Source organism: Schistocerca gregaria, chromosome X (genome assembly GCF_023897955.1).
Source record: "Schistocerca gregaria isolate iqSchGreg1 chromosome X, iqSchGreg1.2, whole genome shotgun sequence".
Lineage (NCBI taxonomy): Eukaryota > Metazoa > Arthropoda > Insecta > Orthoptera > Acrididae > Schistocerca > Schistocerca gregaria.
Genome location: NC_064931.1, coordinates 104898221 through 104913857, shown reverse-complemented (window position 1 = coordinate 104913857; position 15637 = coordinate 104898221). Strand labels below are relative to the sequence as shown.

Here is a 15637-nt window from a genome sequence, read left to right as displayed (position 1 = left end):
TACCAGTTTCTTTGGCACTTCAGAGCAGTTTCACCTAACCAAAGAGAGGTAAAAAAAGAGGCCATGTATTCCTACATATGAGCAATAATCCCAGTTGTCACAAATATTTGGATGTTTCTATAGAGTATGTCATGATTTCTGAGGTGATGGTAAGGGTAGGGCCTCATAGGACAGCTGAAGTTTATAGTCTAAGTTGTCACAAATATTCCACTGTTTCTTTCAAAAATGTCGCAATGTATGGTTGTCACAAATATTTCACTGTTTCTTTCAAATATGTAGTGATGTGCAAGGTTGTGGTTATTGTGGAACCTGAGAACACAGCGGTTTCCTCCCCCCCTCCCCCCCCAAATACATAGCAGATTTTGCATCAATATTTTCCTTCATCTCTCACTTTCAAGTACTTCATCTGCCCACTGCTATTTCATTGGTTGCATAGAACCAGCATCTGCCACACCCTTTTTCATTCCTATCATACCTTTCGGCGACCGCTAATAACATTGTTGCATGAAACATCCCAGAATGGCACTTGCTCCTATCTAGACTATTACTGCAGAAATGTATACTGTTGTTGAGCATTCATCCAATGTTGAAGTCAATTACATTCTAACTACAAATGAAAAGGCAGCTAACTCTGAAAAAGATTTAGCTGTGATTTTCATCACTACTATGAAAGTAAACAAGTTTTGCTTTTGCTAATTTATCATATATTTTGGTAAAACTGATTTTACATTTTGTTCAAAAGAGTTAATTAACAAGTATTATTACTTTAATTAACAATAATTCATTGTTAAGAAATAAACAACATCTACTTAGCAAAAGGAGGTTAGAATAGATTCTAACCTCTTTGACATCAAGGAGCTCATCCTTTCAATATCTTTGACATGTACAGCAGGTGCAAACTGTGGCCAATGTTACACATCAGACAAACAATATTGGTCTCCAATACTCGTTTGTCTCACACAAAGCAACGGAGGGGGTGGGGGGAGGAGGGGTAACTTGTGAAAAATAATAGACCATTAAAACAAACTGCAGCCAAATTATCCATTGCCTGTGATAACACTAGTGGCAGGAGTACAAATGCTGTGTCAGAAACTACAAAACCATTCCAAATTCTTCAAAATAAATCTTCAAATGATCTCAATCACAAAAGTTTCATCTGTAAATTTAAGATGACACCTATATTCATTTATTGGACAACATAAAAATCATGAGCCCATTCTTTTTTGAATGACAAATTTGGGTAAATACGGCATATACAGGATTAAATACGTACTTAACTGCTCCTTACACAATTCTAAACTTGCCCACAACAGGACTTAATTTTCAGAAACAAAGAAGAACCTAAATTCTTGAACTTCCAATGTATTGCTAGAAAGAAATATGGTATCATTATGCTAATATAATGGAAAATGGAAAGAACCTTACTTTGAATACTCTTCGAACCATACAGTCCAGCATGTCCCATTTTGTTTTGGTACTAACAGAAACTGCAGCAATGACACACTGAGATGCATTGTTTCCCTCTTCCATGTATTTCTGATAGTTCCCATGGCTTCCAAGCAGAACTGATACCAGTATTCTTTTCCCATCTCCATCTGAAATCAAAGGACAACAAAAATAATTTTTTGAACTGGAGAGATGCACAATTCATTTGCAAAAATTTTGATTCTACAGAAATCAGTTATTTGAGTGGCACATATTTACAGTACATAGAACAAAAATTATAAAAAAATTCTAAAAATTTTACACTGGTACATAATCTGAAGAGACAGAAAAGAATCAGTAAGATCTCTTTATGATTCTGTTACTTTGCATTCTCTGTAAACATGGGTGCTGAAATGTTCAACTTATTTTCAAATGTATTATTATTAATTTCAGTTATCAGTATATTTTCTTGCACTTGGTGGTATATGTTCAGTACATTTTCAATAAAGATGTTTTTGAGGGTTACTGCTTTGAAACGTGTATTTCTGATAGTCCCTTCGTACAGCACTAATCAAATGCCCTTGTAAAGACAAATTTTAAGATTTCAAGCTATTTCGAATATTTTCATCAGAGTTCATAATTGCAGTATGCATTCAACATAATCATTTAACAAATAATTTCACAAAAGGAATGGTTTATCTACTTCAGCATCATCCTAATGAAAAAGTTAAATTATCGACCAGTAGATACAGAAGGTTCATGGCTTTTATCTTATCTGAGCAACAGAGAGCAATGTGTATCAATTCAGTGCCAATTGCATAACACTAAACACTCAGTATTTGAAGCAATCAGACATGGTGTACTACAGGGTTGATTTTGGATCCTTTGTTGTTTTTATATAAATAACTGATCTCCCACTAGCAGTTTCAAAAGATAAAAATTTGCACTTTTTGCAGATGATATTAATTATTTTAATAATAATAATAATAATAATAATAATAATAATTATTATTATTATTATTATTATTATTATTATTAGTAGTAGTAGTAGTAGTAGTAGTAGTAGTAGTAGTAGTAGTTGTTGTTGTTGTTGTTGTTGTTGTTGTTGTTGTCGTCGTCGTCGTCTTCTTCATTCCAAAGACAGGTTTGATGCAGATGTCCACAGTAGTCTAAGTTGTGACTCGCCAATCTTTCAAAGTGTTGTTGCGCAGTTACGTGCGTCCTCTACATGCAGCGCTGTCTGCCAACCATGCAGCAGCAGCGCTATCTAAGCGATCAGCTATCCAGCAGCCGGTAGACTTGGACTGAGTTATGATTTGACTGTCAAAGTGTACACATGTCTTACTCTGTTTACTTGATTTGTGACTTTCATGTATTGCATCTTACTTGAAATATATTTGTTCAACTTGAAGTTATTACAATTGGCAACGAGGTATTGATTTTTCTTTTCTATCGTTGACCCACATGTTTCCATGGCTACTTTAGAGCAACTATTGCAAGGTCTCACAGAACAGCAAACGCTTCTCACAAATGCGATTTGTGATTTCGTCGCGGCATCTATGCGGGGCATCTCTCGTCGTCATCTCTACCTACTTTTCCTCCTTATGACGAGATGGTGGAAGACTGGTCTGATTACGAAAAACATCTTCGACAGTACTTCTTACCATTTCACGTCGTGGATGAACAAACATGTAAGTCTCCGTTCCTTTCATGGATTTCACCTCAAATGTATCGGTTGTTGTCGCAATTGGTTCCTTTGAAAGGTCCTGCGTCTTTGTCCATTGCTGAAATGTGCTCACTTCTGTCCGTCTATTTTCAAAAGCAAACACATGTGGTAGCCTCTCGTGTTGCCTTTTATCATTGTCAAAAACAACCGAATCAATCTTATCGCGCTTGGGCTCAGTAGAAAGTGTAAAAAAAAAAGTAGTCATGTGTCATCCGTTTGCGAATCCGACCGAATACATGATGTTCATGAACATGACGCTGATTCTGTGTTGTCTGTCAGTTGTACTTCTTCCCTTTCAGGGAAGTTATTCCTCACTGTCCAAATACTTGGTCGAGATGTTCGCATTCAGGTGGATACTGGTTCTGCTGCCACTATCATCGATTCTCAAACGTATCTTCAGTTGGGTTCTCCAATCCTGTCACCTGTCACTAGGCAATTATGGACTTACAATAAATAGAATATTTCTTTCTTGGGACAATTTGATGCTGAGGTATCTTACAAATTTGTCGTTCATACTGTTCCCATATTTGTTGTCGACCATAGTAATGCAGAGAATCTTTTTGGTTTCAATGCCTTTCGCATTTTTGGGTTCTCCATAAACGACTCTGTCAATATCGTCTCTGATGCCTTTCCTTATGCTCAATTGGATTCCTTGTCGACGACATTTTCGTCCCTTTTTTCTCCTGGGTTAGGCCATGCAAAACAACTTTGAAGCTCATATCACGCTCAAACCCACTACTCAGCCTAAGTTTTTTCGGGCTTGGCCCATTCCTGTGGCCCTTTGTGATCAGGTCAAACGGGAGCTGGACCGTCTCACTGCTTCAGTGGTCTTTCTTCCTGTCACTTCCAGTGAGTGGTCCTCTCCTGTCGTTGTCATTGCTAAGCCAAATGGTGATATTCATCTCTGTGGCAATTTCAAAGCCACTGTAAATGCTCAATGTCTTATCGACACTTACCCTATGCCTCAACCTGAAGAATTGTTCAATAAACCTGCTGGAGGCCAGTATTTTTCTAAACTTGACCTGTCAGAAGCTTATCATCAACTTCCTCTCGACACTGCTTCCCAGCAGTTTCTGGTACTTAACACACCTTTCAGCCTCTATCAACACCAACTATTGCCATTCAGGGTTGCCAGTGCCCCTGCTCTCTTTCAGCGATTCTTGGAACAATTATTGCTCACTGTGCCTGGGTGTATAAATTACCAGGATGACATTGTTGTCACTGGCTCCACCACTGACGAACCTCTTCAAAATCTCCACACACTTTTTCATGTCTTACAGACTGCTGGTCTTAAGTGTAATCTTCAGAAATCAAAATTTTTTCAGGCGTCTATCAAGTACTTGGGGTTTCAGCTCTCTCGGGATGGTATTCGTACACTTGAGTAAACAGTCGCTGCGATCAATGCCCTTCCTTGCCCTACATCTGTTAAGGAACTGGAGGACTTCTTGGGGAAAATAGCATACTATCACAAGTTTTAACTGTCTGCTGCTTCGGTGGCTCACCAGTTGCATCGCCTGTTGCATAAAAATGTGCCTTTTCACTGGTCCGCGTCCTGCGATGTGGCTTTCCGTTTCCTTCTCCTACGGACGCGGACACATCGCCCATGTCTCCTGTTATAACAACCGGACTTGCCGCAATTTGCAGATTGTTGCATGGGGCCCCAGCAGATTCGACCCACACGTCTCCTGTCATTTCGACCCATTATCATCGGGGACACTTCCGTTCGTACGGGAAGCCTCCTCCTCGAGACTTTACGGCCAGTCAAACAACACCTTTGGACGTTAGCAATCTCGGGCCACCTCCATCGAGACCTGTGCAAAAAATTCAAAGTGGGGAAAAGTGTTGGGACTCCGATAGAAATCCATCTGAGAATGAAGAATGGCCGCCGCGCAGTTACGCGTGTCCTCTACATGCGACGCTGTCTGCCGGCCATGCAGCAGCAGCGCCATCTAAGCGACCAGCCAGCCAGTGGCTGCTAGACTGGGACTCAGTTATGATTTGACTGTTAAAGTGACCCACGTCTTACTCTGTTTACTTGATCTGTTACTTTCATATATTGCGTCTTCCTTGAAATATATTTGTTCAACTGGAAGTTATTACAGTCTATGCAAAACTACTGCATCCTACAACCTTTGAACCCACTTATTATATCTTGATTCCCATTACAATTAGCACTACTCCCCCCTATCCGCATACCACTATTACCAAACTGACAATTTCTTCATGCCTCAAGATATGTCATATGAACCGATCTATTCCTTTAGTCAACACAACTTGACATGTCTTACCACTTACTGTCCACATTTCACTTCCATATAAGGCTATACTCAAAACAAATACCTTCAGCTAATATTTCCTAACATTTAAATTTATATTTGATTTAACAAATTCCTCTTTTTTTAGAAATGTTTTTCTTGCTAATGCCAATCTGAATTTTGTGTCTTCTCTACTTCAGCCATCATCAGTTATTTTGCTGCCCAAATAGCAAAACTCATCTACTACTTTTAGTGTCTCATTTCCTGATCTAACTATCTTAGCATCGCCTGATGTAATTCAGTTACATTCCATTACCCTTGTTTTACTTTTGTTGATACTCGTTGTATAATCTTGCTTCAAGACACTATACATTCTGTTCAAAATCTCAAAGAATGTAGACCAGCAACACTGCCAAACATTTCCTCTAAACCTAAAGCTGAAACATGGAATTACCTTTCTTCAATGTATCTTCTAAGACAAGACATAGTGTCAGTGTTGCCTCATGTTTCAAGATTTCCCTGGAAACCAAACCGATCTTTCCTGAGGCTGACATCTAATAGTTTTATGATATAAGAGATGATCAAAAAGTTTCTATTTGAAGGCCATACAGTTCAGAATTGGTTTGCCTATCAAGCAAAATTGCTGTGAGCAATGAGACAATCATATCACTGATGCAACAGGTTGAAGACACCTATCAGGTAAAACACCCTGTCCTGCTGAGTGAAGAAGTCCATATCACCAGCTGCACATCTAAGGGGCGATAATCACATGAGGAGAGATCAGGACTATAGGGCAGGTATTAGAGTGTCTACCACTTGAGTTGGTTAACTTCTGCATTATGACATTTACGATTGGGTGACGTATTAGCATGAAGCAGCAAGGAATTTTGTGCACCATTTCAAAATGGTAGTTTTTGATCGACATGCTGCCTCATACACATTCTTCATTCTCTGATGGACTTCTATCGGAGTTTGTCCTTAGGCAGCCAAGGAACAGCAGCAGTACATTGGTCCTATTTGGACACATTTGGTAATAATGTCATCATAGTTCCCATTTCCGCATGCATGTCACAAAGACATGGTTACAACACTGATACCCTGCCTATGTGTTGGTGCTTATATATCCATATCAGAATCACACTACATTACATATACACTAAAGCAATGTCCTCAAATAGAAACTTTTTGATCACACCTTACATGAATATAGGAATGGAAGGTAGTACCATTGCCACTTACTGAAAAGGCAACTAAGGAATTATTCAAAAATATCAACAGATAGTTCAAGGCAAATGAAATGTCATCGACTTTAGACAAGATTCAGTACATGCAGTTCAGTACTTCTAGAACTCCACAAGCCACAAAAATTTGTTTCTCAAACAATTAAATATGATAAGTAGTAGAAAGTGTTAATTTTATGGTAGAATCTTAATTGGAAAACAAATTGTCTAGGTCTGGTGTTAATTCTAGAACATCCTGTAGAGACCTATTCCAAGAAACTGGGTATTTTACTACTACCTAAAAAAAAAAAAAAGATACATAATACGTCTTTTCTCAAAAAATAGTGAAAAGTGTAAATATAAGACTAGGACAAAAAATTCAACAAAGACTTCAGGACATTAACATCAGTTCAGGAATACATATGGGTGCACAGGTATACAATAATCTGCCACAGTAAGTTTATGTTATGTAGATAATGTAGTGGAGGGTAAGACAAAATTAAGGAACTTTAAGTTTGACAATGCCTTTACATAAACTCTTAAATTTAATGTTTTAAGTTATTTTATAATTAGAAATAGTAAAATGTATTTTACTGAATTGCACTTCCATTAAATTAAAGGTACATCTTCGACATCTTTCCACATCCTGGAGACCATTTTTCTTTGAAACTATGGAATATAACTAAAGTAATATAATTACCCACCCAGACAGCCACAAAGGCTGGGATTTGGGAAGGCCTGCTGGCCCCAGATTGAATCCACCCGACAGATTAACAATGAGGGTTTGTGTGCCCGGCCAGCCTGGATGTTGTTTTTAGGTGGTTTTCCACATACTAGGTGAATCTGGGCTGGTACCCATGTTCACCTCAGTTACATGATTCACAAACATCCAGAAAATGCTCACACACTTTCACTTGCGGTAAAATGGGATGCAGACAGATTGGGTACACAAATTCCATCGCTGAGGGGAAGGGGTGGCAGTCCTTATGGTGACAGGAAGGGTATCCAACCACACTCAACCACTAAAATTACCAAATCCAAACACTAACGTGCTGATCTTGTGGAGTTACAGGATAAAGGCCAGGAAAAAAAAAGAAGGAGACTGGAGTGTTGTTATTGTAGAATACTGAACACTGAATAGAGTGGCGTGGAAATGAGAAAACCCTAGCACTATTGTCAGACACAACCATAAGTAGAAAAAAAGACTGTGTTCTCGCAGATGTGGTCAATATGTTTGGTTCCTCAAGGAAACAACAAATGCAACTTCACCAAGTTCCAGTCAGACACAAATCTGTGAAACAGCAACAAATGAGTTCTGTGGCCGATAGCAGATTTCTGTGGACCACTGATGTATAATGTACATTGCCCCTCACTTTATAGACACACACACTAGCAATGAACAAGATACTATGAAGTGAAGCTGTCTCTTTATTTGCATTAACCAACCGTTCTCCGAAAACACACATGAATTATGGAATCGAACTGCCACCATTCTACTGCCATAATGATGCTGCAGTGTGAAACAAGACTAAGCTGTATAAAGCTGGGGACGCTATGATATGAAAGAATAGAATGTGAATACCGGAAAGATAAAACAATACACACAGCATGACATGATGTGAAAATGCTTTGTTTACTGTAAAGGTTTGATGCCATATCAACATTGTAGTCAACACAGTTGCAGCAAAAATGTTCTGATTTCTTATTCTTTTTTGGAAAAAAAATTCACATTCCTATAAATTAAACATGGCTGAGTTCACCCACCATTAATGGATAGCCTGAATCATGGAGTATTTTTGGCTTAAATGTTGAGTGGAGAAGTGTTTAGCAAACTAATCAGTTGCAGTTGGGAAACACACTTTAACAGATACATGTTCACAGGAAAAGGAACAGTTACCTAGATTTCTGATGACACATTTGCTTTTGCTGAAGAATTTGCCTGCAAAAGCGATGGAATCAGATATCTTCAGAATGCCACTGAATATCTGGCACATTTATATAAATTTATACAAACATGAAAGAATTGTACGAGAGATTATTTTTTTAAAAGTAGCATACATTCAGATTAAGATGGTATACATGCTGCAGAAGTGCTAGAATAATGATAGGCACAGAAGGTAGGAAATGAGACTTGCAAGTTTGGCAAGATATGACAGTGGATAAACTACAGTTACTCTTTCTACAAAATGGATTAAAAGTGATGTAACACCAGAAGTAAGTAAAGAGTGGGATGATAGATAATGAAATGAATTTCAGTGTGTTTCAGAGCTATGACAGTGAGTATATTCTACATAATAACTATTCTATGTGGATTCTTTTCTCACAGGTAGCACACTTACATTTATCTGTTAAGATAATATTATCATGAGCCTGACAAACTGAGAGACTTACTCTCAGACTAGAAGACTGGAACTACAGGCAGTGCTTCCTTTCATCTGTAATTGTTCTTTTCACATGTCTGAAGTAGACTTGGAAAGGAAAAATTATTTCACGCAGTATATAGCTTACACTTATTAAAACCTACACACACTACCATTTTTACAAGAAAAACCTTTAACCTTCTGGCCTCAATAACAATAATAATTAAATAGAAGATCTTACCAACTGGTATAGGTATCGTGGTTGTTTCGGTCATACTAAATCTTCTTTCGATGTTATCTGTTATGGGCAATGAGCTCTGCGAGGACGTCAATGACTTGCTAGTTACTATCCTTTGGAGTCTCTCATTGTCTTGTTTCAGATTTAGCATTTCATTCTGAAATAAGAGACCCTTATAAAGTAGATGATAACATGATAAGTTTTATTTTCATAACCTGATATTTAACAACATATTATGGTTGTGGCACACATGAAAAATACTCTCATTATTAGATGTATGTAAATTTTTACTATAAGTTGACATTACTTAGTTCATTTGAGCTTATTATCAAACTGTGAGTATTTGGGGGGGAGGGGGGGGGGGGTAATCTATGGAAGTACCTATACAGGCACCATGGCAAGCTGTGAGTGGAAATATGTCATCTTTTTAATTTGTTTAAAAAAGTTAAAATTTTTCTGAATTTTTTCCAAAATTTTTTATGAATACAATTGTTTTATTATTACAAAAATATTTATGATGCCAGTTTAGCATAGGTGCAGATTTTTACTACTTTTTGTGCTATCAAAGAGAACAGGATTCTGTGTGCAATGAAAGTAAACAGATTAACAACCACAGAGAAATTAGCACAATAATAATATGCCTTTCACGTAATCTGAACTCTCATTATACAGGGTGAGGCATAATATCGAGTGATTTTAAAAAGTGCGCAACTCAAAGTGCGTTGGAGAGAGGTAGAGAGGATAGCACCTGTTACGTTTGGCGCGAAATAGCATTTAGTCATAATGGAGTGCTGGACCCCACAGAATCGTGCATATGCTGTCAAAGCATTTTATCAAAATGGTACTTTGTACCAGCTAGCACGTCATGCATTCCGCAACCACTTCAACATTAATCGGAATTGACCAGTGCCATCTACCTGCGCAATAAAAAACTTTGAGGAGATGGTGTCAACAACAAGGAAGAAAACTGGGAAACCAGAAACTGCGCACACACCTGAAAACATCAAATGTGTAAGAGTTGCCTTTGAGATAATCCCTCATCGCTCAGCTCGCTGGCACAGCATTACACTTGGGATTTCAAACAGAATGGTAAGAAGAATTTTACACAAAGATTTGCACTTTCACCCCTACAAAATCCAAATGGTTCAGGCCCTTAAGGAAACAAATTATGTGAGCCAAAGACAGTTCTGCTTAGAATTTTTGGACAAGATTGATCACGACGAGTACATTGTAAACCATGTGCGGCTGAGTGATGAAGCTCACTTCCATCTCTCCGGTCATGTGAACAAGCAGGACTTTCAATTTTGGAGTGACGGCAATCCTATAGAACTGCATCAACAACCATTGCACTCAGAAAAAGTTACTGTGTGGTGCACCATGTCTTCATTAGGGATCATAGGGCCGTACTTTATTGAAGATGGCCTTGGCAGTGCTGTAACAGTGACTTCGGAGAGATATACAGATATGTTAGAAAACTCTTTTACTCCACAACTTGCACACTATGAAGTGAACGATGAGACTTTTTCCAGCAGGACGGAGCAACCTCCCACATTGCCCGAGTATGCATGAATATTGTCAATCGTTTGTTTCCAAACCATGTTATCTCCCGAAATGTGGATATTTCAAGGAACTCTCATTCACTGGACCTCACATCATCTGACTTATTCTTGTGGGGTTATCTGAAAAGCAAAGTTTACCAAGATAATCCTCCTCAAACAACTGAAGCCCTGAAAGAGCAGATCCAACAGGAAGTTGTTCAAATCCCGCTGTCAATGCTGTGAAATGCGATGAGTCACTTCAAGATCCAGCTGGAAGAATGTGTGCGTCTAAACAGACGCCATCTTGCCAGAGTTATCTTAAAAAAATAACTGATGTTTTACTCTTGCAGAGAATGCTTTTTCATCATGTGTTTTAAGAGTATGAAATAAATTTTTTTAACAAGGTGTTTTTGCTTAACAGCTTTTTAAAAATTGCTCTTTATTATGCCTCATCCTTCATTTTGAAGGTTATTATATAGCCTTTCAGAGAAGGTTAAATCGTCTCTAATATAAATAAAACCACCACCAAAGCTTCTGTTTTGACAAGAAATACACTACATTAGAAAGCCTTACCCTCATCTTAATAACAGTGTCCTTCAATGATTCCAGTTGATGTGCAGAGCTGAGAGCTTCAAGGCGTATGTCAGTCAGCACAAGATCTTTCTCACGCAGTTGTTTCTTAAGTTCTTCAACGACGTCACTGTTAGACCCATCCTGAGAGTCTTGTCCATATATCCTGAAAAATACAATAGTATGTGTCATTACTAGAGTCAATCAATTGTACAACTCAAGATGAATTTTTTGTGGCACGTGAGAAAGATACATGCAGTACAAGCATAGCTTATGATGCAATACATAAACCATCAACCAGTATTTTGGTATTCCTTAGGAATGATGTGATTTTTCTGGCTTGTAAATTGTCTGTTCAGTAAAGGTGCTGTGAAAAATAAATAAAAAATGTATTGGTGGAATCCAGATAACCAACCGAACATGTACACTCAATTTTCTTTTTAAATGTTTCTCTTTTTGTGCATCCATTACATAATAACAAATACACAGATTTTGAGATAACTGCTATTGTTGTCTTCTGTGAAGCTAAACAGATTTCATTAGCATGTGACTTGTCAATATGAAGATCAGTCATACTCTCCTGAAGTCGATATAGAAGAGCCCAAGGGTTGGTTTACTTTTAAACAAAACAAACGCCAGTGTATCCACTTTACACAAGCATGTGACTGATATCATCAGCACTGGCGGTGCATTAGAATATGTTAGTGTCTTCTAAACATTAATAGTTTATTTCCAAACTGTGAAAACGTGTTAATTAAAATGATTTAAAACTCCCATCCACAAATGTAGATCTTGATGTTACAGGTACGTATATAATAACTTAACTCAATGACATGGCTTAAAAATAACAATTTTAAGAGATTTTGCTTTATGGTTATCATACTGGTGATAAAAAATCGTCCTTCCTACAAGTTAGAGACTGAGAAATGGAAAGTCAACATATTTGCTTTGTGCCTTGACTAACAATGTTAAAAATTTTCAATAAAATTTTAAATATCACTTCCTGGAAATAAAACCTTTGAAAAAAATGTCAAGCAAATATTCTTAAGTATGGGAAAGATTTCAGCACAAAAGCTGGTGGTCAAAGAAGCCTGGAACTGGTTGAGTACTCCAAACTATAGTGCTGACCCTACAATTAATGGCATGCTCTTGTGTGTCATAGTGCTAATAATGATTTGCGTGTTATTATCTTTATGGTTTACCACAGTGCCACAAACAAAAGTTTTCTCACTGAAAATCACCTTGGTCTAGCTAAGAAAACAACACAAGATCATCCTAACTAGAAAACATATTTAAAATGCATGCACCAAGATTCCACTCAAAACAGAAAACAAAGATCCACTTTGGAATATTCCAAGGAACAGTGACAAAGGATGAGTTCTGTACAATTTTTTTTTTTTTTTGTTGTGTAAGATAACTGCACTACAACATGCTGAAAGGCAATGAAGTAGTTCAACGAGGCAGAAAACAAACTGACTGACCAATGGATAGTATTATGATGAGATCACATGTTTGTACATTTAGTGGAGTGTACACTGCATTGAAATTTTGGGTACATTAAAACTACGTTACACTGAGACTTAAGCCCGAACTGTGGCCTTTCGTATGGAATCATCCAAGTACATCTAATGGACTGACATAAATTCTTTTTATCTGAAAATGATAATTAACAGGATTTTGCCCACTTTGGACTGTTTGATATGGGAAAGATTGTTGATACATACAGCCTAGGAAGCAGGCTATTTCCACAGTTATTCAATGTAAAAACCAGGAAATCTATCAGGCTCAAGTGCTTAGTTAGCTGTGAATAGTCTAGACTATTCTTCAATATCAAGATTGTTTATTTCAGTAACAATGATATAGGAATGTATGTGGGGATCAAACAATGGTACTGCAGTGAGAGTCTAATGCATGAATATAATTTAAAATGTTGAATTTAATACTTTGACATTGTATTTGTTATCTTCAATTTCAACTTCAGACTGATTTGCAAGAGACTGAGTATCAGCTTTTGGTCCCTTAATTGACTGTACACAAGATGAGAACTTCCTATGATTTTCTTACAGATCTCTTGCTAGGATCTGACTTACGAAATAATTGTTTTACCATTAGCCATTCTGGGGGATGGGTGAGTTGCATGAAGTTTTCTCTGTCAGTTTCCATACATTCTCTTTTGTAATGAGAATGTAACAATCCAAGTTTTCACAATGTTCTCCAAAAGGTCTCAATACAGTCTTTGCTGTCTCCTGTTATCTTATTTTATCTAGAGCACAGCTTATGACGTGCTGAAACTTATACCAGACTGCTTTGTGGGACTGAAACTAGATGCTCTCAATACATAGGATACTTATTGTACTAGTGGCTACCAGTTCTACCAAAGACACATATACTTCCCTAAGGTCCTTAATTGGATTTTTACCTCTGGTGAGCATTGTTGCTATATCAGCATCAATGTCATTAATTGGTCGAAAATACTATTTAGCAAATAATGTGTTCAGCATTACTGTAATGCATGTGTAGTTCTCCTAGTCAATACTGTGAAAAATAAAGTCATCCTCTAATATTGAACTATCATACTTAGACTATTTATGAGTTACCTTACACCCAATGGCTCTGAATCTCATTACAATTGGAACCTCACTAGAATAATATTTCAGATTGTTAATACAAGTACCCCACTTTGAGATGTTTATTCTATTTCTTCATTAATGCTTCACATGTTTAAACTCGCACTACTTCCTAAATTGTGTTTCAATCAACTTTCAGTACTTTATTTGAGAAAGGCAAGTTCTAGGACTTTGCTGCGAATATTGGAGAGGCACGTCTTTTTGGCTTGTCTCATTATCAACAGGTGACAATGTTTCAAACCTATTCTCTAGAAGTAATGGGGTTTGCCTTTCACCCATATACTACATTCAAAAGTCCCTGCAGAAGAGTTCTTGAGTCACCAACTATCGGCTGAGAACTGGTGCTAAATAAAGAACAGGCATTCACTTCCACTCAGAACCACATAACAAAATCAGTAAATGAAAACACTAAGTACAATGGCCAACTACTACTACTGCTACTGAGAAAGCTGCCACACTACTAGTTCCTATCTATAATTAAATTTCACAGTTTAATTTATCACAAATTTTCACTGTACCCTTTATTTTGCTAAAGAAGAAATACATCTCACCTCAGCAAAACCACTGGGTCTATGGTCAAATCTACTTTCTGCTATGGTTTTTCTCCAGGGGGTGTTAGCATAGCAACATAATGGCAGAATCTCTGTGGAATTTGATATGTATAGATAGCAAGTAGTCCACAAGAAAAAAGAATGTCAGTTTGCTTCGGGAGAAATACTGAAGTTTAGAAGATAAATGTTTTATTGGAAAACTCATCCCTAAACTGTTTTAAGGTAACTGAAGTGCCTGTTGTTTTAAGATCATTCATTTTAAAGCTGAATTACTGTTTTGGTAATGGTCCGGAGAGTATTCTTCACTTTATCTTCTGGATGAAAGAACAAGGAGATTCTATTGGAATAAATCTCTTCTTGGTGTGAAAATTTTCCATAAGAATTGAAATTTTGAAATTAAATGAATAATTTCATGTGACTGCCTCTTGTAATGGTCGGATGCATGAAAAATGTAGGCACACAGCGACACTGTGATGTCACCGTTGCTGTGAGTACAAACAAGAAAACTGTTAAGTGACAGATGATGATGAAGCAAAATTTCATAATATAGCAATGAGCAGACAGTGTTCAACAAAAATAATTATTAGCATAAATATTCTTTAACTACTTAAGCACAACACACCTTACAAAGTAAGTTGTTTATGATACAATCATATCAGCAGACATTGTCATAAATGTGATGGTGATGTCTGAAAGTACTGTTCAAGAAAATTGTTTTGAAGCCTTCCAGAGGAGAAACAGAGGTAATCAAACTCCACATGACATGAGCAACAAAGCGAGAAAGATTACGTGCTTACTCCTACAATGGGGTATAGGAAATAAAGGCAAGTGATGGACAAGTATGAATGGCATACGGGGAATGTTTTCAATTGTTTACTGTAGGTAAAGTGAAGATGTTAGTTATGACTTGATGATTAGGGATTACTTCATTCACCTGACTGTCAATTCTTAAAGCATGTATATAAAATGCTCAAAATGTCTGCTTGAATCAGAAACCTCTTTCTCAGTACTCTTTCAACACAGTCACCCACGTTACAAAGTTAAAAATAAGCCTTCATTCTCAGTGTAATCCAGTATATAACATGATGTTTCTAATTGTAATCAGGCTACTGTGGCTTGTATATACT

General features: G+C 37.2%; 1 protein-coding gene across 12 annotated transcripts in view; it reads right to left on the bottom strand.

Moving 5' to 3' along the window:
• Positions 1-15637, bottom strand: part of LOC126297857 (protein sickie) — a 1116277-nt gene that overhangs the window by 37577 nt on the left and 1063063 nt on the right. For all 12 annotated transcript variants that reach the window (XM_049989129.1, XM_049989128.1, XM_049989130.1 and 9 more), the window contains 3 exons: positions 11336-11498; positions 9228-9381; positions 1426-1595 (listed from right to left, as the gene is read on the bottom strand). In XM_049989129.1, the coding sequence (XP_049845086.1) occupies positions 1426-1595; positions 9228-9381; positions 11336-11498 (487 nt within the window). The remainder of the gene's footprint in view (positions 1-1425; positions 1596-9227; positions 9382-11335; positions 11499-15637) is intronic.